The sequence below is a fragment of the Erpetoichthys calabaricus genome, chromosome 10 (genome assembly GCF_900747795.2).
Source record: "Erpetoichthys calabaricus chromosome 10, fErpCal1.3, whole genome shotgun sequence".
NCBI classification, from domain to species: Eukaryota; Metazoa; Chordata; class Cladistia; order Polypteriformes; family Polypteridae; genus Erpetoichthys; species Erpetoichthys calabaricus.
In genome coordinates this window covers 6,242,952-6,267,634 of record NC_041403.2, presented here as the reverse complement: position 1 = coordinate 6,267,634, position 24,683 = coordinate 6,242,952, and the positions used below count along the sequence as shown (strand labels likewise).

Below are 24,683 nucleotides of genomic sequence, written 5' to 3'. Positions count from 1 at the left end.
TAACGTCGCACTGCTTTTAATAAACCAACTGTGGATTTGTGGCTGCGGATCTCCCGACACTGGCTTAGTGAACCTGTAACGGATAACTCGGTTCAGTTATTTCAGTTTTTCTCTGACACACAACTTCGTTCATCATCTTTTCTTAATGTGGGGCGCAGGTGTGAAGCCCTGGACTGGACGCCGACAAGTTCGGTGAATTGTAATCTCGTTATCCTGACCGAGCAGACAGAGCCCGGCTGTCGCGTGTTTCGAGGAATGTTATCAGATGTCATTCCCTTTCATGAGTTGTTCTCCAGTTGTTCTCCATCCAGGCTAATATTGGGCGCGTGAATGAGTGACGTCACATTCAGTGCCCGCCCTAGATGGGCTGCACGAATTCCGTCGGCTTCAAGTTAAAGGCAGACTGACAGCCGAGCGGAGCGCAATTCAGTCCGCAATGTCGGTCTGGTGGCTGTGGGAGCAGCTGGACGCCCGGAGCGCCTTCATCTTCATTGTGGTGCTGTTGCTTGTGTCTGATTACCTGAAGAACAGAAATGGCAAAAACTTCCCGCCGAGTCCTATTTGGATGCCGTTTGTGGGCGACTTGTTCAGTATGACTTCAGATAAGCCGCACCAGTACATGGCAAAGGTGAGTCCGAACCCCCGACTCTTCTTGTTCTTCTTCCTTTGACTGTCCGACTCCAACACTTAAAAATAAAGACGACACATACAACCAAAAGTGAATAATAATAATAATAATAATAATAATAATAATAATAATAATAATAATTCTGGGCGGCAGTTCGGTGGCGCAGTGGGTAGCGCTGCTGCCTCGCAGTTGGGAGACCTGGGGACCTGAAGTTCGCTTCCCGGGTCCTCCCTGCGTGGAGTTTGCATGTTCTCCCCGTGTCTGTGTGGGTTTCCTCCCACAGTCCAAAGACATGTAGGTTAGGTGCATTGGCGATTGTAAATTGTCCCTAGTGTGTGCTGGGTGTGTGTGTGTGTGTGTCCTGCGGTTGTTTGGCACCCTGCCCGGGGTTTGTTCCCTGCCTTGCGCCCAGGGATTGGCTCCAGCAGACCCCCGTGACCCTGTGTTCGGATTCAGCGGGTTGGAAAATGGATGGATGGATAATTATTTACATTTATATAGTGCCTTCTTAGTGCCAGTCTGTAGTTGCAGAACAGAAAAGATGGCACTTGTCCAACTGCAGGTCATCAGTATTGTATTTTCAGATTCTGCCTGCATGCTTTTCTTTTTCTTTCTTCCATTCTTTTTTATGAAACCGCAGTGTGTCATGGATAAGCACTGGCTGTCACCTGTACTGCAAAGCAGGGCAATGCCACAGTGGAACTGTTTTTGGTTCTCAGAAGGACCATCCATGTGAAGGTTTCAGAAAGAACTGGTATTTATTTAGATCCATAACAGATTTTATTAATAACCATGAAGAGATAGTGTGATGGACTAGCACCCCATCCAGAGATTGTTCCTGCCTTGTGCCCCAGTGCTCACTACTTTAGAATCCAGCATCCCCACCACTCTGCACACTGGATAAGCAAGTTAAAAATGGATGGATGTGAGTTATAAAACACTGATGAGCTCTGCTGTGGCATACAATGATGCAGGATAAGTTTATTCATTTTTTAAAATTTGTTCAATCCTCTTCCGTTGCCCACTACACATTGAAGATTTCTGCTTTATTCAAATACTGTATTGGCTACAAGCCCAGATGTTAGGTGATCGCCTTTGTTTGTCATTTTTCAATAGAAATGTCTGCTAAGTGAATAAATGTAAATGCAGGACTGATTTTATCTCTTCATGGAGTGAAATGGCTCCTTATGAAGCTTTAACGAGGAACTACGCAACCCAGTAAAGAGCTGTTTAAGAGCTGTTATTTTAAATACGGTGAGTGCTTATGGGTTGAAACAAAAAATGTCACCCGCATCTCTCCATGTCAATTGCCACTGCATCTCCAGTCTCATTTTAAAAATAATCCAAGGAATGGGAAAACCAGACCTGGACAATGCCTACCCTCCGCACTTCATCTGTAAGACACTTACACTCGACTGACATGTTGACAGCCTGGCATATGTCACCTGCTACAGGTGACAATCAGCCAGTGCTTATCCATAACACACTGCGGTTCCATAAAAAAGGATGGAAGAAAGAAAAAGAAAAGCATGCATCTATCTATAATATAGTGCATTTTACATCTATCTATCTATCTATCTATCTATCTATCTATCTATCTATCTATCTATCTATCTATCTATCTATCTATCTATCTATCTATCTATCTATCTATCTATCTATCTATCTATCTATCTATTGTGGATGAAGGTTCGAGGCAAACAGCAGGCAGACAGCAGATGTAGAGTAAAAAAGCAATTTCTTTATTCCTGATGAGCAGAGAGACCACTGCAGGCCCTGTCAGTTTGTGTCACTGACAGTTACCAGCAATAGCCCAATCTTGCGGGGGTTGAGTTCCCTTTTTATAATTGATACATCTTACAGAGACAGCTTATCATGAGACAAGGTTACACAATTCTTTGGGGGGGTTCAGTAATATGCCCAAAAACTACAACACATTTGTTCAAAACAACTTAAGAAGAAGTGAAAAAGCCTGTTGCTGCTGATTTTACAATCCTAGATGTTTTTTAAGATTAACAGTTTCCTGAGTACAGACTAAAAAGTCAGCAGTTTGACAGAAATGTTGCAAGTTTGTTCTTTTAGCTTTTGCACATAAATACTTAATACTTTGATATGTAAGTCTCATTAGAAGCAATTAATCCATAGCTTATTAATACAAACTATTAATATACTTATACTGTTAAAATGATTATAGAAGTAATGGTTTTTCTCTTTCCCAGTTCCCCCCTTTGAACATAAAATGTTCACATTAGTAATTTAAACAGAGTCGGTAAGTTCATCATCATCATATTCAGAAAGTAAAGGGGCGGTCAGGGATTCTTGGGATTGTTGGGAGTAAAGGAAGTAGGATTTTGTGACAGAGGCATCTATTAGTCTCTGCAGAAGACCACGGATACAGGGGATGAGGCAGCAACCACAAACAACTAGTATTGCAAAGGAAATTATGGCAGTGATGAAAATAGATTTGATCCATCCAGCCCATGATCCGAACCATTTAGCAAATAGTTCATCCAGTGGATTATCAATACCAGAATTTTCCGCAAGTTCCTGAAAAAAGGGCAGTGAGGCCAGCAAGTGCACGGGTTATTGATCCGTCAGGAGCGGTATTGTTAGGGATAAAAGTGCAACAGTTATCTCCAAACATGGCACATACACCGCCTTTCTCAGCTAAAAGCATGTCAAGTGCGATTCGATTTTGTCAGGTCATGAGAGATGTTTTATCTAGTTGTTCATGAATGCCTTCGACGGCTTCACGAGTGTATTTTAGAAAGTGTTGTTAATTGTGATAAAGGTAATTTATCCAGTCTACATTTTTATTTATCATTGACCACCAGAAAATAATTGATTCGAACCCGGCGGCCACTTGATCACATGCTTTGTATTTGTTTGGAACACCTATGGGAACTCCGATACAATCTATATATACACCTTTGCCATGTAAGGCGTGGTCATATTTGTTTTGGTAGGTAAATCCCCATTCAGATTGTTTAAATCTATGAGGTTTAGGTGTAGGGATATTAGTAGCAGATGAGTGAAGCGGTAGAATGTGGAAGGGCATAATCAGTTGGACTAGAGTACAACAGCCACTCCAATCAGAGGGAAGGATTGAAAGTAGCATATTTTTTTTACACCACCACCATATATCAGCACGAGGGGTATTGTGGGAGGAAAACCAAGAATGAGAAAGGTTTTTATGGGTGTTGGCGCCAGGAGTTACATTGTAAGTCTCCTGACACCACCGAGGGAACAGACTACCAACCTTTGGAGAGGATGAGTTGAAACTTTTCCGGGAGAAGCAGGTGTAATTAGCCCAATAGGTGCGGTACATTGGCGGAGTCATAAGGGGAAAGGGACGAAAAAGGTGGTGGAATGAGGTGCATAAAGGGTCAGTAGAGGGAGTTGGGGAAGAGAATAGCTGTAATACACAAGAGTCCTGCTGGAAGTGAGGGGTCAGCTAGGGGAAAAGGGGTTGTGGCCAGGTGAGGTTGGGCTGTGGCACAAGCATAGCAATTTGATTGGTTTACCTGTGTAGCAGAGAAAAACACCCACTGGAGCCAGCGATTGTGGTCTCCATAGCCTGTTTCCACCGCAAAGGTGGATGACAAAGAAGTAAGAAGATAGTACCAACACGGCCCTCCCTATTTACTGATAAGTTACAAAACAAAAATAACACGTGAAGGCATGAGAAAAGACAACAAAAGCAAGTGGCACTTAGTCAAGTGGTGCCTAAACGTTATGGCTCTCCTGATGGGTCCTCTGATTTGGAGCTCATCTCTGTGATAAATGACTCCTTTTTCTGGGCCATCGCCCCTTTGAGGCTCCAGGCCCTGAAGGGGCAGGGTCAGTTGCCCTCAATGAGCGGTTTCTCAAGATTGTGGAGGAAGAAAACGACAAGACTGTTAGCAGCTGTGCCCCCTTTCAGCCCAGGGTGGTATGACCTACTTGAGAATATCTTGGATAGTGATCCTTAGATGTGCCTGTGTGACAACAGATACTGTACATGAATATATTTTGAGAAAGAGAGAGAAGAGTGTGTAAGTGAAGAGTTTACCTTTGATTTCTGTTCAGCTTACAGAAAAGTATGGAAATATCTACAGTCTGCGACTTGGGGGAAGTAAAACTGTGATTGTCAACGGGTACAAGTTGGCCAAGGAGGCTCTGCTGACGCAAGGATATGCCTTGACTGGCCGGCCACAACCTGCTATTTATGGCAGGATCTACAAAAAACCTGGTAATCATCTGTATATACTGTATATTTATATTTACACATAGTATATAATAGGCCTGTGTCACCTGATTACTTTTTTATGTTTTTGTTAGTAATGTATAAGTAGAACTGTGTGTGCTTATAGACATTTCCAGATGTGAAAGTGGGACCTGAACAAAGATCTGACCAGAGGAGGGCGCTCTGCAAGTTTCTTTGTATAATGGGACTTGAAGGATGAACCTCCTAATGACAGTGAAGTCCACCACTGCAGTGAACATCTTGAATGATTACTCAGTAGGAATGAATAGATAGCAAGCTGTGAAAGGCACTATATAATAGATAAATAAGTAAAAAAAGCATAACATTAGATAGACACAGACAGATGAAAGGAACTACATAATAGATAGATAGATAGATAGATAGATAGATAGATAGATAGATAGATAGATAGATAGATAGATAGATAGATAGATAGATAGATAGATAGATAGATAGATAGATAGATAGATAGATAGATAGATAGATCTTTACTTATCCCCAGAGGGAAACGTGTTAGATTTTTTTTTCAGAAGCTCAGAAAATAAATAAATATTAATATAATATAATATAAGAGGCAACAGCCTCCTCTCAAACATACTGTACATCAGAATGACTAAAAGGAAAGGAAATGAAAATGATTGAAAAACCTCTGCCTTGGCTGTCACGGTCCTAATGAGGCATTATGGCAGGCGTATTGCTATTGTTTTAAAAGACCCCCCATTAGTGTTTCTTGACCCACTAATGCTGAATCATTTGTTGGCTGAAAGTCCTCAGTGTTAGTGTGTCTCAGAGTTGAGGATGTCCACCATTGTTCATTATGTCTTATTAAGGTTTGTGTTCATTCTCCCCTTCGCTATAACCTCCAGCTTGTCAGGAGTACATCCCATAATTGAGCCTGCCTGTCCTTTTTAGTTGAACTCGTTGATTTGGTAGGTCTCTCTTGAAGTGATGTCACCAGCCCAGCACATTGGCCAGCACAGAGTTGTAGAAGATGTGATGTTTCTCACTTCCTTATTTTTTATTCAGGATATCAGTGTGTAGTAGTCTGACCTTCGGAATGTCACCTCTTTACCAATGTGCTCTTCGGGCTCTTCTTGTGTCACATTTCTGGACTTGTCATCGTTTAATAACCCATCATTTGCTATTTTGACACCTTTTAGTCTCCCCTCTAAGATCTGGATATTTTGTTGCCTTTTTGTTTCAATGTCATTCTTTTCACAATGTACTCTTTGTAGTTTGAGGTCTAGTGCAGTCTGATCCTTGGGGTGCTGGCACTTTTGGGTAATCTGTCCTTTAGTGTAACCATATTTTGGTGGTCTGTCACTTGACTGGTGTTAATTAACTTAGTTGACTTCACAAAACCATTCGGAAGCATCCATTGTGAATCAATGTGGTCAATTTCACACTCCTACTCCATGATTTCCATTTGTTCCTTAAATTCAGTTGGACTATTTTAGTGATGCAATGTTTACAGATTGAATGGTTGCCATTTACCTCCTCTTCCTCTGATGTCCCCTGTCACCCAAACAACATACACTTTCTCCTGACTCTAACATGCATTCCCCCCCCCCCATGTAGGCATGGCATTAAGTAACGGGTACACCTGGAAAGAGCACAAGAGGTTCACTTTGACTACACTGAGAAACTTTGGAGTTGGAAAGAACAGCTTAGAGTCCATCATCTTGGAGGAGGCCAAGTTCTTTGTAGAAGCCTTTGAGGAGGAGAGAGGTGAGTAATCTCCAAGTTCTTTGAGCTACTTTAAGTTGGAGGAGTAAACACATGGCTTCCAGATTGGATGATTTCTGCTTTGAACTTGTTATTATATGGAAAGCACATTGCCATCATTTGAACAAAAGGGGCTGCCATGGCTTTTCATTGGTAACAAATTGCATGGCTGACTTCCCAATGTAAGTAGACTGAGGGGTTAATGAAGACAGCATCACCTTATCAACGTTAACTGAACCGCTGCTGCATGGCTACTGCATAGTCATGACATTTAGGAGGAACGCGTTCATGAGAAGCATATCTTGACCATTGTTATGCTTTACTATCTTTAATTTCTCAGGTCAGCCATTTAATCCTCATTATACGATTAATAACGCCGTCTCCAACATCATCTCCTCAATCGTCCTTGGTCATCGATTTGAGTACAGTGACAGCCACTACCGAGAGATCCAACATCTGATGAACAAGGGTGTATTTTTGGAAGGAAGTTGGTGGGTTTGGGTAAGAGAACATTAAAAATTGGAACAATTCATGAATGCTTTATACTTTATAGGTGATGATGAGCAAAACGATGGGCACAAAATTGGTTTCCTAGGAAAACTCTGCGTTTCGCTTCACAAAAAAAAAAAAAATCGTGAAATGAGTTGCATTTCTCTTTGGAAGCCTTTTCATGCAATAATTCTATATACAGTATGTGTCTGCTTCTCATTTAGTATTTAAATTAAGACCTCTAGTGAAAAAAATGTATTGGTGAAATCGACTTCATTTGATCGTGATTGAAATCCAATGGAATGAAGAGCCATGGACATCCAGGATCGTGAACAGTAACCCGTTTATTCCTTTATACAAAAGTAAAATGGGGCAGTACTGACGCACAATACGTACACTGGCTGCTCTCTGTTCCATCTCGAGCATCCACTATGCTTTTTTTTTGCCGTACTATACCTTATTACAATAATTGTATTATTCATTATCCATCCATTTTCCAACCCACTGAATCCGAACACAGGGTCACAGGGGTCTGCTGGAGCCAATCCCAGCCAACACAGGGCACAAGGCAGGAACCAATCCCGGGCAGGGTGCCAACCCACCGCAGGACATTATTCATTATATTACACAATTTAATTATACACTGCTATATTATTACACAATAAATCTGCTTATTATCCATTACTTATTCCTTACTTTGATTCCCTTTCTACTAGTTACTGTCACCTCCATTTTATATAACGAGAACATAGTGAAAGCAAACAAACAGAACAAAAAAGCAAGACGTGAAGTTTTGAAAATAAGAATAAAAACATAAATATTGTGAACTATTTTCATCCATAAAATACAGCATAATATACAGGATATAGTATAAAAAATAAAATAAAAAATTGGGAGTGCGTTCCCCTCGACTTTCTCGTGTACTCAGATAGAGGAAAAGGTCATCAGAGCCACTTCCAGTTGTGCAATATTTCTGAAATATTATATCTCTTTGTTTCTCATCATAACTAATTGATAATATCGATACACAATTACTTATCTTTATTTATAATCAAACTTTATATTAAAATGATATCCACTTTTGGAGGTCGAAAACGGTGGTGGAATTTTTTCATGATTACATATGCAATACCGAGATTACATGCAAAGTAAAACAAATTATAGTCACCTAAAAACAGAAAAAGTGTTAGTATTATATAATACTAGGAGGCTCCACCCACACGCCAAACCTGGGGGGCAGGTGCTGGGCCCCCATCTATCCTGCAGCTGAGCCGCTCTGTTAGAGAAAGCTATTGCATTTAAATATATGGTACAAGCCCCCCGGCCGCTTTGGCACCCAACTCCCAGTTGCGGCCTAGTAGGCCGCCCCATGACTTTCTTGATATTTTAGTTTATAATTTAAAAAGCAGAATAAGAATCTGAAAATCTAACAACATCACATTAAAGTTCAATAAATTCTAAAAAGAATGATACCAAACATATATATGTAGGTTTGAAAATAAGCCCGATTTAAAGCGTGACAAAAAAGTCACTTAAAATCCATCCATCCATCCATCCACCCATTTTCCAACCCGCTGAATCCGAACACAGGGTCACGGGGGTCTGCTGGAGCCAATCCCAGCCAACACAGGGCACAAGGCAGGGAACCAATCCTGGGCAGGGTGCCAACCCACCGCAGGACACACACAAACACACCCACGCACCAAGCACACACTAGGGCCAATTTAGAATCGCCAATCCACCTAACCTGCATGTCTTTGGATTGTGGGAGGAAACCGGAGCGCCCGGAGGAAACCCACGCAGACACGGGGAGAACAAGCAAACTCCACGCAGGGAGGACCCGGGAAGCGAACCCAGGTCCCCAGAACTCCCAACTGCGAGGCAGCAGCGCTACCCACTGCGCCACCGTGCCGCCCGTCACTTAAAATCGTCACATAAAATCATTGCACTTTTAGGCTTAGGATTTTATATATATATATATAGAGTAGATGTGTCCCAATAAATTGCTAATCGGCAAAACTGCTTTTAGCTACATTTAATTATGATAATTTTTTTTTTGTTCTTTATTTCACCTTATACAATTTCTTGTATTAGGAATTTGTTAGTTTTTTTCGCATACCCCTTGGGGTCAGAGCACAGGGTCAGCCATTTGTACAGCACCCCTGGAGCAATTGAAGCTTAAGGGCCTTGCTCACTGCTCTTTTGGCAGTGACGGGGATTCGAACCGGCAACCTTCGGGATACCAGCGCAGATCCTTAGCCTCATAATGATGGTGGAAATAAAAAATATATATAAATTAAATGTATTACCAGGAACACGACAGGGATTTAGCAGCTTATTGTTGCAATTAAATCTTTATATTTACATGGCATGTTCAATGTTTAAATGCTATTGTTAAACTGATGATGTATAAATTATCCATCCATCCATCCATTATCCGAGGTCGAGTTCCTCGGACAGCAGCCTAAGCAGGGAAGCCCAGACCTCCCTCTCCCCTGCCACTTCCTCCAGCTCCTCTGGGAGGATGCCGAGGCATTCCCAGGCCAGCTGGGAGATTTAATCCCTCAAGCTTGTCCTGGGTCTGCCCCGTGGCCTTCTCCCAGTGGGGCATGCCCGGAACACCCCCCCAGGGTGGTGTCCAGGGGGCATCCTAACCAGATGCCCGAACCACCTCAACTGACTCCTCTCAATGTGGAGGAGCAGTGACTCTACTCCAAGTCTCTCCCAGATAACTGAACTCCTCACCCTATCTCTAAGGGAAAGTCCAGTCTCCCTGCAGAGAAAACTCATTTCGGCCGCTTTTATCTGTGATCTTGCTCTTTTGGTCACTACCCAAAGCTCGTGGCCATAGGTGAGGGTAGGAACATAGATCGACTAATAAAATCGACAGCCTCGCCTTTTGGTTCAGCACTCTCTTCACCACGACAGACCGTTGCAGAGCCCACATTACTGCGGATGCCGCACCGATCCGTCTGTTGACCTCCCGCTCCATTCTTGCCTCACTCGTGAACAAGACCCCGAGATACTTGAACTCCTCCACTTGAGGCAGTAATGTGTTCCCAACCCGGAGAGAGCATTCCACCCTTTTCCAGCTGAGAACCATGGCCTTGGATTTAGAGGTGCTGACTCTCATCCCCGCTGCTTCACACACGGCTGTGAACCACTCCAGTTAGAGCTGGAGCTCACTGTCCGATGAAGTCAACAGAACCACGTCATCCGCAAATAGCAGTGACGAGATTCTGAGGTCACCGAACAAGACCCCCTCCGCTCCTTGGCTGCGCCTAGAAATTCTGTCCATATAACTTATGAACAGAATTGGTGACAAAGGGCAGCCGTAGCAGAGTCCATCCTCAACAGGAAACGAGTCTGACTTATTACCAGTAATGCGGACCAAGCTCCTGTTCCTCCTGTACAGGGACTGAATGGCTTGTAACAACGAGCCTTGTACCCTGTACTCTCGAAGAACACCCCACAGTATGTTTCGAGGAACATGGTCAAATTCCTTCTCCAAATCCACAAAACACATGTGGACTGGTTGGGTAAACTCCCATGCCCCCTCCAGGATCCTGGCCAGGGTGTAGAGCTAGTCCAGTGTTCCACCACCAGGACGGAATCAGCATTGTTCCTCTTGAATCCGGGATTCGACCATCGACCGAACTCTCTTCTCCAGCACCCCTGAATAGACCTTACCGGTGAGGCTGAGGAGTGTGATCCCCCTATAGTTGGAGCACATCCTCCGGTCACCCTTCTTAAAAATGGGGACCACCACCCCGGTTTGCCAATCCAGAGGTACTTCCCCCGATGTCCATGCGATGTTGCAGAGACGTGTCAACCAGGACAGCCCCACAACATCCAGAGCCTTGAGGAACCCAGGGTAAACCTCGTCAACCCCAGGGCCCTGCCACCTTGGAGCTTTTTAACTACCTCGGTGACCTCGGCCCCTGATATGGACGGGATCCCCCCCCCCCGGAGTCCTCCAGCTCTGCTTCCTCTAAGGAAGACATGCTGGTGGGATTGAGAAGATCCTTGAAGTATTCCTTCCACCGGTCAATAACGTCTGCAGTTGAAGTCAGCAGGGTCCCATCTCCACTTTACACAGTGTTGGTGGAGCACCGCTTTCCCCTCCTGAGGCGCCTGACAGTTTTCCAGAACCTACTCGTTGCTGACCGTAAGTCATTTTCAATTGCTTCCCAAAACTCCTCCCATGCCTGAGTTTTTGCCTCTGCAACAGCCGATGCCGTCACACGCTTGGCCCGTCGGTACCCCTCAGCCGCCTCTGGAGTCCCACTGGTCAACCAAACCTGGATGTATAAATTAAAATAAAATTAATAACAGTTATTGAAAGAATATTGTTATATTAAATACAGTTTTTAATATCGTGTACACATTTATATTTCTAAGATACAAAAATTCGGATGGTTGTTTAAATAAAATACTACTTCCGGTTGAGTAATTTTTCTTAAATTTCATTTCTGTTTGTTTTTTATCATTAAAAATATCTATACATAATTTGAATCGTCTATCTGTAATCATAACCATAGTTTACTTGAAAATTCATGAAAGTATTCAGTTAAAGTACCACTGGAACTGGTGCTGGAATGGCCCAGTCAGTCAGTCACCCGACTTGAATCCAATTGCAAATCTATGGAAAGAACTGAAGATCAGAGTTCAGAGAAGAGACCCCCAGAACCTTCAAGATTTGAAGACGGTTTGTGTTGAAGATTGGGCCAAAATCCCACCTGAGCAATGCATGCGACTTGTTTCTTCATACAGGAGGCGTCTTGAAGCTCTCATCACCAACAAAGACTTTTCTACTAAGTATGAAATACATTTCAGTAAGTGTGTTCAATACTTATTCCCTGTGTCATTCCACTTTATTTATTCTTTGTATGTGTGGATTACTTGGGTTGTTACCGACATCTGGGGTAAATTTCATGTCAATAGATTTACTGAGAAACAGGTGTGAAAGATGCCCGGACACAGACAGACACTGAGACAGCCAGATGTTGAAAACACACACTTTTAATTCCTTCTGCAGCAACTCACACCATACAGTCAGTGCACCAACCCACAATAATGGCTCACAGTCCTTTTCTTCTCTTTCTATTGCCGCCTCTACTCCACTCCTCGTAAGCTCCATCCTCTTTCCACCCAACTCTGGCTCCCCAAGTGGGGTGAGGTGGCCTCTTTTATAGTTCACCCGGATGCACTTCAGGTGCTTCAAAATCAAAATAAAACAGAGGTGCTTATAGTGAGTCCATCAGCTGAAGCCCAAATTGGTCTTGGACTTCTCGGCTCTTTCTCTGACTTTTGCAAACCTCAAGTCCGCAATCTTGGTGTTATCTTTGACAGTAACCTCTGTGATAGATGGACAGGAACCCTGCCCCGCCGGGATGCCTGGAGGAAGGAGGAACCGGGAGAGCAGCTCTTCTTTTACCTGGGCACTCGGCCAGTCCTTGCTCTCTGGGGGACAGCACTTCCGGGACACTAGGAAGTGCTGACAGACCAGGGATGGCTTATGCCCGGAGTGCTTCCAGGTGCAAGGGCAGCACTTCCACCACACTGGGGAGTGCAGCCGGAAGTACATCGTCAGGCATTCGGAGCACATCCGGGACAAGACAACAACAACAACAACATTTATTTATATAGCACATTTTCATACAAAAAGTAGCTCAAAGTGCTTTACATAATGAAGAAAAGAAAAATAAAAGACAAAATAAGAAATTAAAATAAGACAACATTAGTTAACATAGAAAAGGAGTAAGGTCCAATGGCCAGGGGGGACAGAAAAAACAAAAAAAAAACTCCAGACGGCTGGAGAAAAAAATAAAATCTGCAGGGGTTCCAGGCCATGAGACCACCCTGTCACCTCTGGGCATTCTACCTAACATAAATGAAATAGTCCTCTTTGTAGTTAGGGTTCTCACAGAAGGACTTGATGATGATGGTCATACAGACGTCTGGCTCTTAATCCATCATTGTTGGAACATCACAGTGCTTTGAATAGATGATGGTGGCCACCACCAAAAGGACACCAGAAAAGGAAACAGAAGAGAGTGTAGGGGTTAGTACAGATTTTAGAGCCACCATGAAAAGTTATTATAATGAATTGGATATACAGAGTATCAGGATTTAAATTATAGTGAAGTTATGAGAAGGCCATGTTACAGTAATGTGTTTTTATCAGTTTTTTAAAGTACTCCACTGTATTAGCCTGGCGAATTCCTACTGGCAGGCTATTCCAGATTTTAGGTGCATAACAGCAGAAGGCCGCCCGCCTCACCACTTCTTTTAAATTTTGCTCTTGGAATTCTAAGGAGACACTCAGTTGAGGATCTGAGGTTACGATTTGGAATATAAGATGTCAGACATTCCGATATATAAGATGGGGCGAGATTATTTAAGGCTTTATAAACCATAAGCAGAATTTTAAAGTCAATCCTGAATGACACAGGTAACCAGTGTAGCGACATCAAAACTGGAGAAATGTGCTGGGATTTTCTTTTCCTGGTTAGGATTCTAGCAGCTGCATTCTGCACTCATTACAAATGATTGATGTCTTTTTTGGGTAGTCCTGAGAGGAGTGCGTTACAGTAATCTAGCCGACTGAAAACAAACGCGTGAACTAATTTCTCAGCATCTTTCAATGATATTAGAGGTCTAACTTTTGCTATGTTTCTTAAGTGAAAAAATGCCGTCCTAGTGATCTGATTAATATGCGATTTAAAATTTAGATTACAGTCAACGGTAACCCCTAAGTTTTTTACCTCTGTCTTGACTTTTAATCCTAAAAGGGGCCGCCTCACTCCAATCAGAGAGCCAGAGTCGGGAGGAGGAAGATGGAGCTTGCGAGGGAGGAGTGGAGGCGGCCGAAGAGAGAAGTAAAGGACTGGGGGGTCGTGAGTGTGTGGAACCCACTGTATATAGTGCATAATAAACTCGTGTGTTTGAAGAGCCGTTGGTGTCGTGTCTGTCTGTGGTTGTGCTCTCTATTACACCTCTCATTTGAGAAACAGATTAATTCTGTAGTTAAGAGTTGCTTTTTACAACTTTGTTTTTTAGGGAAGATCAAGCCTTTTTTTTATCTTCTAGGGATCTTGAGAAAGCTACTCAGGCTTTTATTTTTTCTCGCCTTGATTACTGCAACTCGCTGTATTCTGGGATTAGCAAATCCCTGATACGCAGGTTACAGTTGGTCCAGAATGCTGCCGCTCGCTTTCTGGTTGGGGCAAGAAAGTCTGATTCTGTTTCTCCAATATTAGCTTCTTTACACTGGCTGCCTGTCAGTTTTTGAATTAATTTTAAAATCTTGTTGCTAGTTTGTAAATCTTTACATGGGGCTTGCTCCTGCACTGAAAAAAGTATAACATCCATTCAACTTAAAATAATTAAGATAATGATTCACACTTAATATTTTCAATCTGAACCAATATAATTCTTTTTATCTTATTGAACCCACAATTCTGCGGTGGGTTGGCACCCTGCCTGGGATTGGTTCCTGCCTTGTGCCCTGTGTTGGCTGGGATTGACTCCAGCAGACCCCCGGGACCCTGTGTTTGGATTCAGCGGGTTGGAAAATGGATGGATGGATGGATGGATGAACTCACAATTTTTAATTTGAGACAAATCATTTAAAGTGATTGGGTGTAATTCATTTGTTTTATACTGAAGTAAATCTGTTTCTTAAGTTGAGGAAAATCATTTAGAGTGATTGGGTGTGATTCCCTTGTTTTATACTGAAGTAAATAAATTTTTTAAGTTGTTATAATTTAAAATGTTTTCTTTGTCATAACTTGATTTTATGCTATTAGAAATATGAACATAACACATTCCAATGCTGTACTTTTTACATTCATTTAAAAATCTAGTGCAAATACACAAACATTTTGCGGTGTAAATCTTAAATATACAGCAAAAAGTTATTAAATGTGTATTATCATGGTATTTCCCTGTACTTATCCTTTACTTGTTTTCTCAAGGGTAAGTGTTCTCGTCAAGTTTGTTATTGGGTTGGTCTATTGTTGCACTTTAAGTTGAACACACACATACATAGCTATACGTACACACACAGACCCTAACCACAACAGTGCCCCTATAAAGGACACACACATGCTGATTAACCTCTAGCACTTTAAACCACACAAGTGCTTTAGGAATAATGCAGTCTGTCACTTAGCACTTCAAGAGACTTACTTATTATCGACACGAACAACATACAATGTTTTAATGATATCTCAGACCTAAATATTACTTTTGGTCTACAAGCATACATTTAACACTAGAATTACCAGAGTCTATGAAAAAACTTGCAGATCTGGCACACCTTAAAACCATTTGCACCTCTCCGCCAGTGTCCTTTGTCCTCTAAATGTGCCGATAAAGACAAGATGCAAGCATCTGGCTATTCCATCCCCCCACTGACTTACAACGTGCACGAGCGTCTCACAGCTCATGCCTTGATTGATTATCTGGGAGTGGAGTGGAGTTTTAGAGTGGAAATAATAGATCTTTATTTGGAACACACGCATTTCAGTGGTAGTGCTGCTGCTTTGCAGTAAGGAGACTGTGGAAGATTGTGGGTTCACTTCCCGGTTCCTCCCTGTGTGGATAGCGCTTTGAGTACTGAGAAAAGCGCTATATAATTGTAATGAATTATTATTATTATTTCATGTGTGTTCCGTTTCTACAGTAATCTGTGTAAACACATTGTTAAAACAGAAACTTTTTTATATTTTACTAATAAATGTTACAAAGGCATTATGTAGGCATAATTTATCACTCTCAACCTTATAAACCTCGCAGCACAGGTATAATGGCAAATGTCCGTGGCTGCTCCAGGTGCTCAAAGAAATCTAACTTATTACTTCAATCACTCTAGACATTAAGACAAAGCATGGAAGGTTAAAAGCAGCATGGTATTTATTACAAGAATAATAATAAAAACCACTGGAACCAAGAATAACAGAAAATAGGTACTGATAGGAATGTCTGAATATATATATAGTCTTTAGAAAAAGCTTATGAAAAAGTTACAGATGACAAGGATGAATGTCCCAGGGAGACGTTTGATTTAGCAATCGATGTTCATGATGCTATTCTGATGACCAGTGATGTCTTCATTGCTGTTATTTCTTCTTCTGACGTTGCTTTCAAATGAGGCATATTTATTATGAAATGTCATGCCGTGGTTTCACAACACATGCACCTGATTGGCTGGCTGTCAATATGATTGATGAATTTTGTTCAAACTCTTTAATCTATCTTTTCCCAGATTAATAAAGTTCTTTGATATTGCCTCATGTCCATCTTTCCCAGGCTGTAAACCCAATTGTTGTCCCAGATGTCCATATCAATAGCCTGAGGTGTCGGCTCAGTCTTCCTTTCCCAGGCTGTAATATCAAATTAGCACTAAGCTGTGAACAACTGTTATAAAAGTGAGGTGTAAGGGAAGAGGATATGCCTTTTTTTATCCTAAATGTAGTTTATCTGTTGTCTTGTCTTGAACAAAATATAATGGAAAATTAAACCAAAATGTACAGATTTTATACACCATAACAAAATGTTTCTACAGCTTTCTTGAAAGTATGTTTTATTACGAGTTCTTATACTTAAAATTAACAGTTGAGAAACAGGGTTACTTACCAGAAATCCTCCGTTATAAAAGTCTGCTGCTGAAAATGACCAGACCTGTATAGCCACGTCCACTCCACTCGGGAAAGTCTTCTTCTTTTTTAGCAGTTGGAAAGCCAGCATGCTGGAAAGTTCTACCGGAAGAATATACAAATGGCCCCTCTCACACAGCACACAAACAACCTAAAATATTAGGTTAACTAATTTTTATGTTTATTACCTCCACCATAACTTACTTTGGAACAAACACATTTTTTTACTTTGATTGAGATCTGAAATCAAATATTTCAAGCTACAACACTAAATGAGTAATCTTAAGTTGCTTGAAAGAGAAAAGTTACGTTGAATGAACAACATCAATGTTATACTTTTTTCAGTGTGAACTGTGTGCTTTACACCAGCCATCTCGAGTGCTTTATCTTCTGGTCAGTTGTCTCTTGCTGTCCCTCGTACCAATTGTAAAACTAAGGGGGACAGACAGGGCTTTTGCAGCTGCTGCTCCTCACCTGTGGAACTCTTTACATCGTCACATAAAGGAGTCGTCTACAATTGAACTGTTGAAAACGAGATTAAAGACTCATTTCTATTCACTTGGTTTCCGTGACCTTCAGTAATACTGATGGTTTCCTCATTGTGATTATGTAATCTTACTTCTATTTATTATTTATTTTATTTAAGTTCATTTATTTTATTTCTATTTATGTTATTTATGTTAATTGTATGTTTTTTTTTCTTCTTTTATTGTTAAGCACTTTGGCCACAGCATTCCTACGTTGTTTTAAATGTGCTATATAAATAAATTGTCATTGAATTTGCTTCCTGATGATCTTCCAGCAGCACTTCCTTGTGGGGTGGAAGTGCTGCCTTCCAGGGTTCCATAATTATCCAGGCACCCCCTGGCGATGACCACGGGCCCCAACAGGGATGAGCTTCCAAGCTCTGTTCCCGTGGCCCCCACACAGAGCAGCTGCCTTCTCGTGGCCCAGGGGAGGTATTATCCCTCTCCTGGTCTTTCCGGGTGTCCTGGCTGGGCTGAATCCCCAGCCGTCCACCACACACGTTGCGTTCAATACTTATTTTCTCCATTGTATATATGTATACTTTGTGTATATTCCCAACCTCTCCTCCTTATCCTCTAGATGGGTAGCACAACTAGTCTGAACTTAACTTGAGCACAAGTTTTTGACTGTATCACTAAACTTTCATTTAAATGGAAGATAAGCAAACTCCAGTACATGTGTCCAGTGTATCTATGCCCTACAGTGTTTTACCACCTTTTGTGTGTCGTGACCCCCTTTTTCCCACGGAGTGGTGGCTCTGAAGCTAGGGATATGCACTGGCAATCGGAAGGTTGCCGGTTCGAATCCCGTAAATGCCAAAAGGGAGTCTGCTCTGTTGGGCCCTTCAGCAAGGCCCTTAACCTGCAATTGCTGAGCACTTTGAGTAGTGAGAAAAGCGCTATATAAATGCAAAGAATTATTATTATTATTATTCCCATGTAAGTGTCTTCACAGTCCTACAAATAATTGGCCTGGGGGGTTCCCTTTGATGAATCAGGCATGATCGTCACAGCAGGGAGGAGCACTGGAGCACCGACCCAATGTGACCCACTCGCAACCCACTACCATTATAAAACATAGCAACTCATGGCCCACCAGCGACAGCCAGAAACACAAAAGAGGGTTGTGACCCAGTGATCGAGAAACTCTATTTCTTCCATTTCTCTCCACCTCTAGTATGTAGTCAGTATAAATGGACACTAACATGCTGGTTTAACATCTTTTTGAAATGATCCCATAAGAAGTGACATCTCTTCTTTTCTTATTCCTTTTAGGCTTACAATGCGTTTCCTGGGCTCATGAGGTACTTACCAGGGGGTCACAATGAGCTTTTCTCAAGCTATGGAAAAGTTCAGGATTTTCTGAGAGAAGAAATCAGAAACCATAAGAAGAACTTGAACCCAACATTCCCTCGTGATTTCATTGACACCTACCTCATGGAAATGGAAAAGGTCCGTTTTGTGTCAGTTGTATCTTGGCCAGGTTTAGAAATTGGTGAAATGTACACGTTATGATACTCTCATTGTGCAAAGAGCATACAAAATGAGCAGGATGGGGAAATGCAGTAACAGAGTCGTCTTTTAACATGAGGCTTAGTTGTCCAGGGTGGTGTTCTACATGAATGAGAAACAATGAGGAAAAACAAAGAGAAATAAATTAATTAGGGTGCAAATTGAGCATAGAAGCAAAAGAGAAGTTTAAGATCGTAATGAGAATCACATTTATTGGCCCAGTCTGCTGGCATGCAAGGAATCCAATTCTGTGCTTTTTTTGTTGTTGACTCTCCATGTGTTATGTGACAGACAAGATGAGGAGTACACACCTGAGATAAATACAAGACAAAGAATGTAAAGACATGCATACAAAGTGCATGGCAGTGCAGTAAAATAAATATTCAGTCAAGCATTAGTTTTATGTACGAAATGTCACAAGATAGTGGAGTTGAGGGCAGGGGTAGCCCAGAACCATTTGTAAGCTTGATGGCCTGCTGCTGTTCTTCTTTCTGCTTGTTTTGGACTGGCAGATGGCAGAAGTTCAAAGAGCATCTGGATGTGAGGCGTCTGACTTCATTTGTCCGTTCTGTTGAAATGAGTCTGGTATCTCTGCAGCCCAGGAGCCTCCACTCCTGGCGGGGCTAACTTCCTTGACAGTACTTGGTATTTTGTGAGTCAGACGATCCTCCAACAACCCTAATCGTAACTCTAGTGAGAGGTCACTGATGATTTTTATCCCCACCCGCTTCGTGAATCTGGAATAGTTTGAGTCCTGAAAGGTGGGAAGTCGAGTGATGGTGATCCTTGAGTATTCGCTGTAGCCTGTTCTTCTCATGTAGTTCTACAACCCATTTTCATACAAAGGATGTGCTCAACGTGCTTTAGGAGATATCAAAGAAGTAGTGACATCCAAAGGAAAACAAATTAAAATTAGATAATAATAATTATGCATAAATCTCTATATATGTAAAATCTAATGTATGTCTGTCTGCTTCTCATGAGAGAACTACTTAACAGATTTAGATCGGGTTTTTTTCTATAATTTGGTTGAACATTCCGGCTGATTTTGCGACTTCTCTCATTGCGTTATGTATTATAGTTCGCTTGCGGTACCGATTTATTTGCACGAATCTGAGAGACACGCAGCGGGGCGGGACCTCGCCACTCACATTCCAGCCTAGGAGCGTTCCTTACTTCCGCTTACCTTGTAAACGAGAAACTATTTAATAGAGTTAGATCATTGTTTTTTTTATAATTTGCTTGGAACATTCTGTCTGATTTTGCAACTTCTCTCAATTGCGTTAAGAATCATAGTTTGCTTGCAGGAGCGATATATTTGCATGAATCTGAGACATAGGCGGCGGGCGAAGGGGAGGGGGAAGCGTGACATCAGGAGTGGGGAGCCAGGCAGGGCCGTCCTCACTGTCCTGTTTCACTACTACGTGGGCGGAGCTGCGGGGGGTGGCTATTATATATAAATACGAATAATGCACAGTTACATAAGACAGATTTATAATTAAGAGACATATAGTCCTTAAATATACAATTGTTCTTTTAAATTTCTAAATGACTGTCCAATTATAAGGTCAGCTAGTCAGAGTGGCCAAAAATAAATAAATAAATAAATCATCAATCAATCAATCAATTAAACAAAAACCCACCAGTTTAATTTGGTTTCTTTGCTGATCCAAAGCACACAGCAATGGACGAATTCACAACAGGTGTGGTGGTTGCTGTTGTGGACGCTAGAGGCACTGTTGCCCCGCTAAACCCACCAGACAGACGTCCCAGACCTACTTGTAAAAAGCACCAAGAAGACTTTTAATATTTTTCTTCCAATAAAGTGCACAAAGCACCGCACACTCCATAATTCTCCAATAATAATCACAATACAATAAACAATCCTCCACTCCCAGCAGCTTAGTCACCCAACTTCCCAAATCCGGCTCTCCTTGCTGGGTTTCCTAAAGTCCTTTAAATAGTCCATTACCCGGAAGTGTTTCTTCTCCGGGTCAACCACCACATCCTCATTCCTCAAATAGCCCGGAAGTATTGCGGTCTTCCGTCCTCTTGACTTTGAAGTACTTCCGGGTTGTAGTAATAATGTAAATACCCAGGTTCTTTGTGAGCTCCCCTGGCGGCACCCACGGCCCCCAACAGGGCTGAGGAAACGGACTCCATGTCCCAAGATGTTCTGAGGGAATCCGGGGAACCGTTGCCATCCAGGGGAGCGTCCCAGGGGAGGCAGTATCCAGAAAAGACTGCCTTTCTCCATTCTTCTTGCTTTGGGATGTCATGACCAGATTGAACAGCCGGCCATTGTGGACGAAAAAGGCACACTGGAAAGCAGACAGATAATATTTTCTCAATTCACTTTATTTATTCATTCGGAGTCGCAGTAAGTAGAGATTCAAAAGAGCATAACTTATTGCCGCAAAGCTCAATTGAACCCTGATTAAAAGCCAGGAGGGGTTTTTTATACTTCAGCATCTCCTGATTAATAAGACAGAAAGAACATCCTTATCATCTAAGTAAAGTTAAACAATATGTCTGTTGAGCTAAGCATTATCTGTGTTTTGGAAGCTAAGCACAGGAGAGACGCCTTTGCATAAACTACATGTTCAGTTCTGCAGCCTTGTGACCTTGTCCCTGAAACATTCACTCTGAGAAAGGGAAAACAAGAAACAGCTTACATTTTATTCATCTGGACACTATTTCTCCTGAACCCTGGAAAAACATATTTTTGTTAGTTCATAAGCCAAAGCGTCTCTCACTGGCAAGTTACAAAATAGTTATTATAAAAATTCTAATTTACTAAACACACAAAATACATGGTGCTGAGGAGAACATTCTTCTTCTACATTCCCCCCTTTTTGAACCAACAAAAATATGGGTGACATAGGAGTAACAAGGGAGAGAGTAGGAGAAGGGGAAGGAGTGGAAGGAAAGGAGGAAGAAATGGGAAGCATGCATTCTTCGTGTAACATATAAGCCTTGGCCACGGAGGCAGTGAAATACTGGGACACAAGATATCTAATTAGGGGGACTACACAGCAGGCCACAAGCAACAGAATGATAAAAGCAACGGCCAGTGAAATAAAAACTGACCTGAGCCATCAGCCCCAGGGGCTAGAAATGCCAGAAGTGGTAGCTAATTTATTTGAAAGGGCAGTTAAACCTGGCAAAGCACGGTGATTGATCCATCGGGAGCCGTATTATTAGGGATGTAAGTGCAGCACGCATCACCAAACATAACATACACCCCCCTTTTCAGCAAGGAGCATATCTAATGCTAATCGATTTTGCCAAGTCATAAGGGATGTTCTATCAAGCTGTTCATGTATCCCTTCAACAGCCTCTTTAGTAAAATTCAGGAAACGCTGTTGGTTGTAATATAAGTAATTAATCTAATCTACATTTTTATTTATTGTAACTTGGGGGAAAATAGACTCAAATCCGGCAGCAACTTGATCTCGCGCTTGAAATTTATCAGGGACTCCGTGAGGGACACCAATGGAATCAAAGTAAACGCCAGGGCCGTGAAGAGAGAATGTGGAGGGGTCAGCAGAGCGGGGTCGACGACGTCGGCCAGAGCTGGACGACATGCGAGGAGAATTCAAAGGGAGGAGGCGGAAAGGCATATCAAGTTGGGTTAATGCGCATGTGCCAGTCCAAACAGGGGGAAGAATATCAAGTAATTTTAATGTACTGCACATCCACCAAACATCAGCACGCGGAGTGGACTGTGTCAACAGGAAAAGTGATAATGTAGAATTAAATGAGGTGGAGTTAACCTGGAAATTCTGGGAACAGAAGAAAGAAGGGATATGACCAACATTAGTACCTCGGAAGGGGGAACTATAATTACTAGAGAAGCAGGTATAATTGCCTTCATGAGACTGGAACATCGGGGGAGTCATATGAGGAGTGGGGGGGGAAAGAGGAGAGAAAGTGTAATGCAGTTAGAGTCTTTTGGTGTGGACGGAGAGGTAAAAAGGGCAAGGAGACAAGGAAGACCAACAGGGTAAATATTAGAAAGAGGGAAAGGGACGGTAGCCAAATGTGGCCTGGCCGTAGCACAGGCGTAGCAATCAGATTGATTTACTTGCTTAGCCGAATATAATACCCACTGTAACCAACGATTCTGATCGCCATAGCCAGTTTCAATTGAAAAAGTGGATGAAAGGGTGGAAATATTCATAATCTTAACAGAAGAAAAGTCTGGACCAGAAGTTGGGGTGACAGGTGTGTGTGCAGGAGAATGAGAGGTGTTAGTCACAGGATTGTCAATCTTAATTAGAAATCTCCCTAAAGGGTCTGTTCCAGATACATATGCCCCTAATATATAGGTTCCTGAGTCATGTAAAGAGGAGTTCTTCAAAATGATGATGAAGGGGTTACAATGGTTGTCAACACATTTATGAGAAGCATGTCCTTTTATGATAGAAAATCAATTTTTCAAACCGTATTTTTGGGCCTCAAAAGGTTGAGAACCCCAGTCCTCAGTTCCAGTGTTAGCAAAAACCCATTGCCAGGTGTCGCAGTTACCCCCCTAATAATACTTCGTAACAGTCATACACACGTATTTGTCAGACCAGGTCCACTGGGCTTGTCGACCAGTCCCACAGTTGATAATAGAGCAGAAATCAGCCTGTACTGATGTGGTGATTCCTAACAGGAAAGTCAAGGTGACCAGGGCAGTAGACAAGGGAAAAGAAAGCATAGTAGCACAGCAATCAAGGGTGCCATCTCTTGCAATGTGAGGCGTGAATCCAGGCGGGCAATCCTTCCATTTTCACTGCATGTGGTGTGGATAGAAGAACTTGGAACGGTCCTCTCCACCTCGGCTGATGCCAATGTTTCCTCCGAGTGTCATGGACGAGGATCCAAGTGCCTAAGGGAATCGGCGTGTCTTTAGATGGAAGACTAGTCCTCCAGGCCTGGTTAACCTGCTCGTGGACTTCTTTCAGAGAAGCTCGGAGACCTGTAAGACAAGAGAGAAGATCATTGTCCACAGTATGCAGGTTAACATTTCACATAACCATGCCCACAGGCATGGGTGTCCGGTCAGAATTTCAAACGGCGACAGTCCTAATTGCCGGTGTGTTCTTGCCCTCAATCTCATTAAGGCCAGAGGCAAAGTGTCTGACATGGTACGGGCGGAAGGAAGATTTTGAGAAAATCACCAGTGGCTCAGTGTGCTATCCTTCCATAATCAATTTTCCCTTGGGACCACAGTGCTAAGGAAACATGGGGAACCGAATCTCCTAAACAGAAAACGCTTTGTGAATATGTGAGGTGCACTGAAGCAACTGCTTTAGTAGACAACAAAAATACATGGAATGTGCAAAGTTTCAGGGCATGTGCTGGAGGAAAGAAAAGATTCTAACCAAGGTGTGTCCACTTCAGTAGGGAAATACTGGGCAGTATAAGGCAGGGTGTCCGGGACTTGTAAGTGAGGAAAATAGGCATGAGGGGAAAGAATGAAGGGCTTTCAAGAGGAAGGTGTGCGGGGAGATGTTCAGGGTCCAGGCTGTAAAAGAGGGCTTGGGGTGTGAAGTGTGGCACAGGAGCTTAGGAATGGAGCAGCAAAAATCCTTGTTCAGTTAAAGAAAATTGAGACTGACAATTTAAGTCATAAGATCCCATCCCAGCAGTTTCACAGGACACAAATGATTTAACAGAAAGCAACGAGTCAATAATGAAACTGTTAATGCTGAGCTGTAACTGCACAGGAACCTCCTTCAGCGCATGGCTCCTGTGTCCATTTCAAAGGCAGTTTCTTTGCCATTAAAGTCAGTAAAAGATCAGTTTCAGCATGACGAGTAAGCAAAGGAAACTGGAAAAAGTGGCTGGGGTCCCTGATATTTCTTAGGACCAAGGAATGTCATTAGGCTCAGGGAGAGGGGGTG

The 24,683-nt window shown here is 42.3% G+C and overlaps 1 protein-coding gene across 1 annotated transcript in view; it reads left to right on the top strand.

The window, feature by feature from the left end:
• Positions 1-387: 387 nt before the first annotated feature.
• Positions 388-24,683, top strand: part of LOC114658750 (cytochrome P450 2J2-like) — a 53,368-nt gene continuing 29,072 nt past the window's right edge. Inside the window, exons 1-5 of the mRNA XM_028810794.2 lie at positions 388-628; positions 4,697-4,859; positions 6,453-6,602; positions 6,940-7,100; positions 18,553-18,729. Of these exons, the coding sequence (XP_028666627.2) occupies positions 437-628; positions 4,697-4,859; positions 6,453-6,602; positions 6,940-7,100; positions 18,553-18,729 (843 nt within the window). The 5' untranslated portion in view covers positions 388-436. The remainder of the gene's footprint in view (positions 629-4,696; positions 4,860-6,452; positions 6,603-6,939; positions 7,101-18,552; positions 18,730-24,683) is intronic.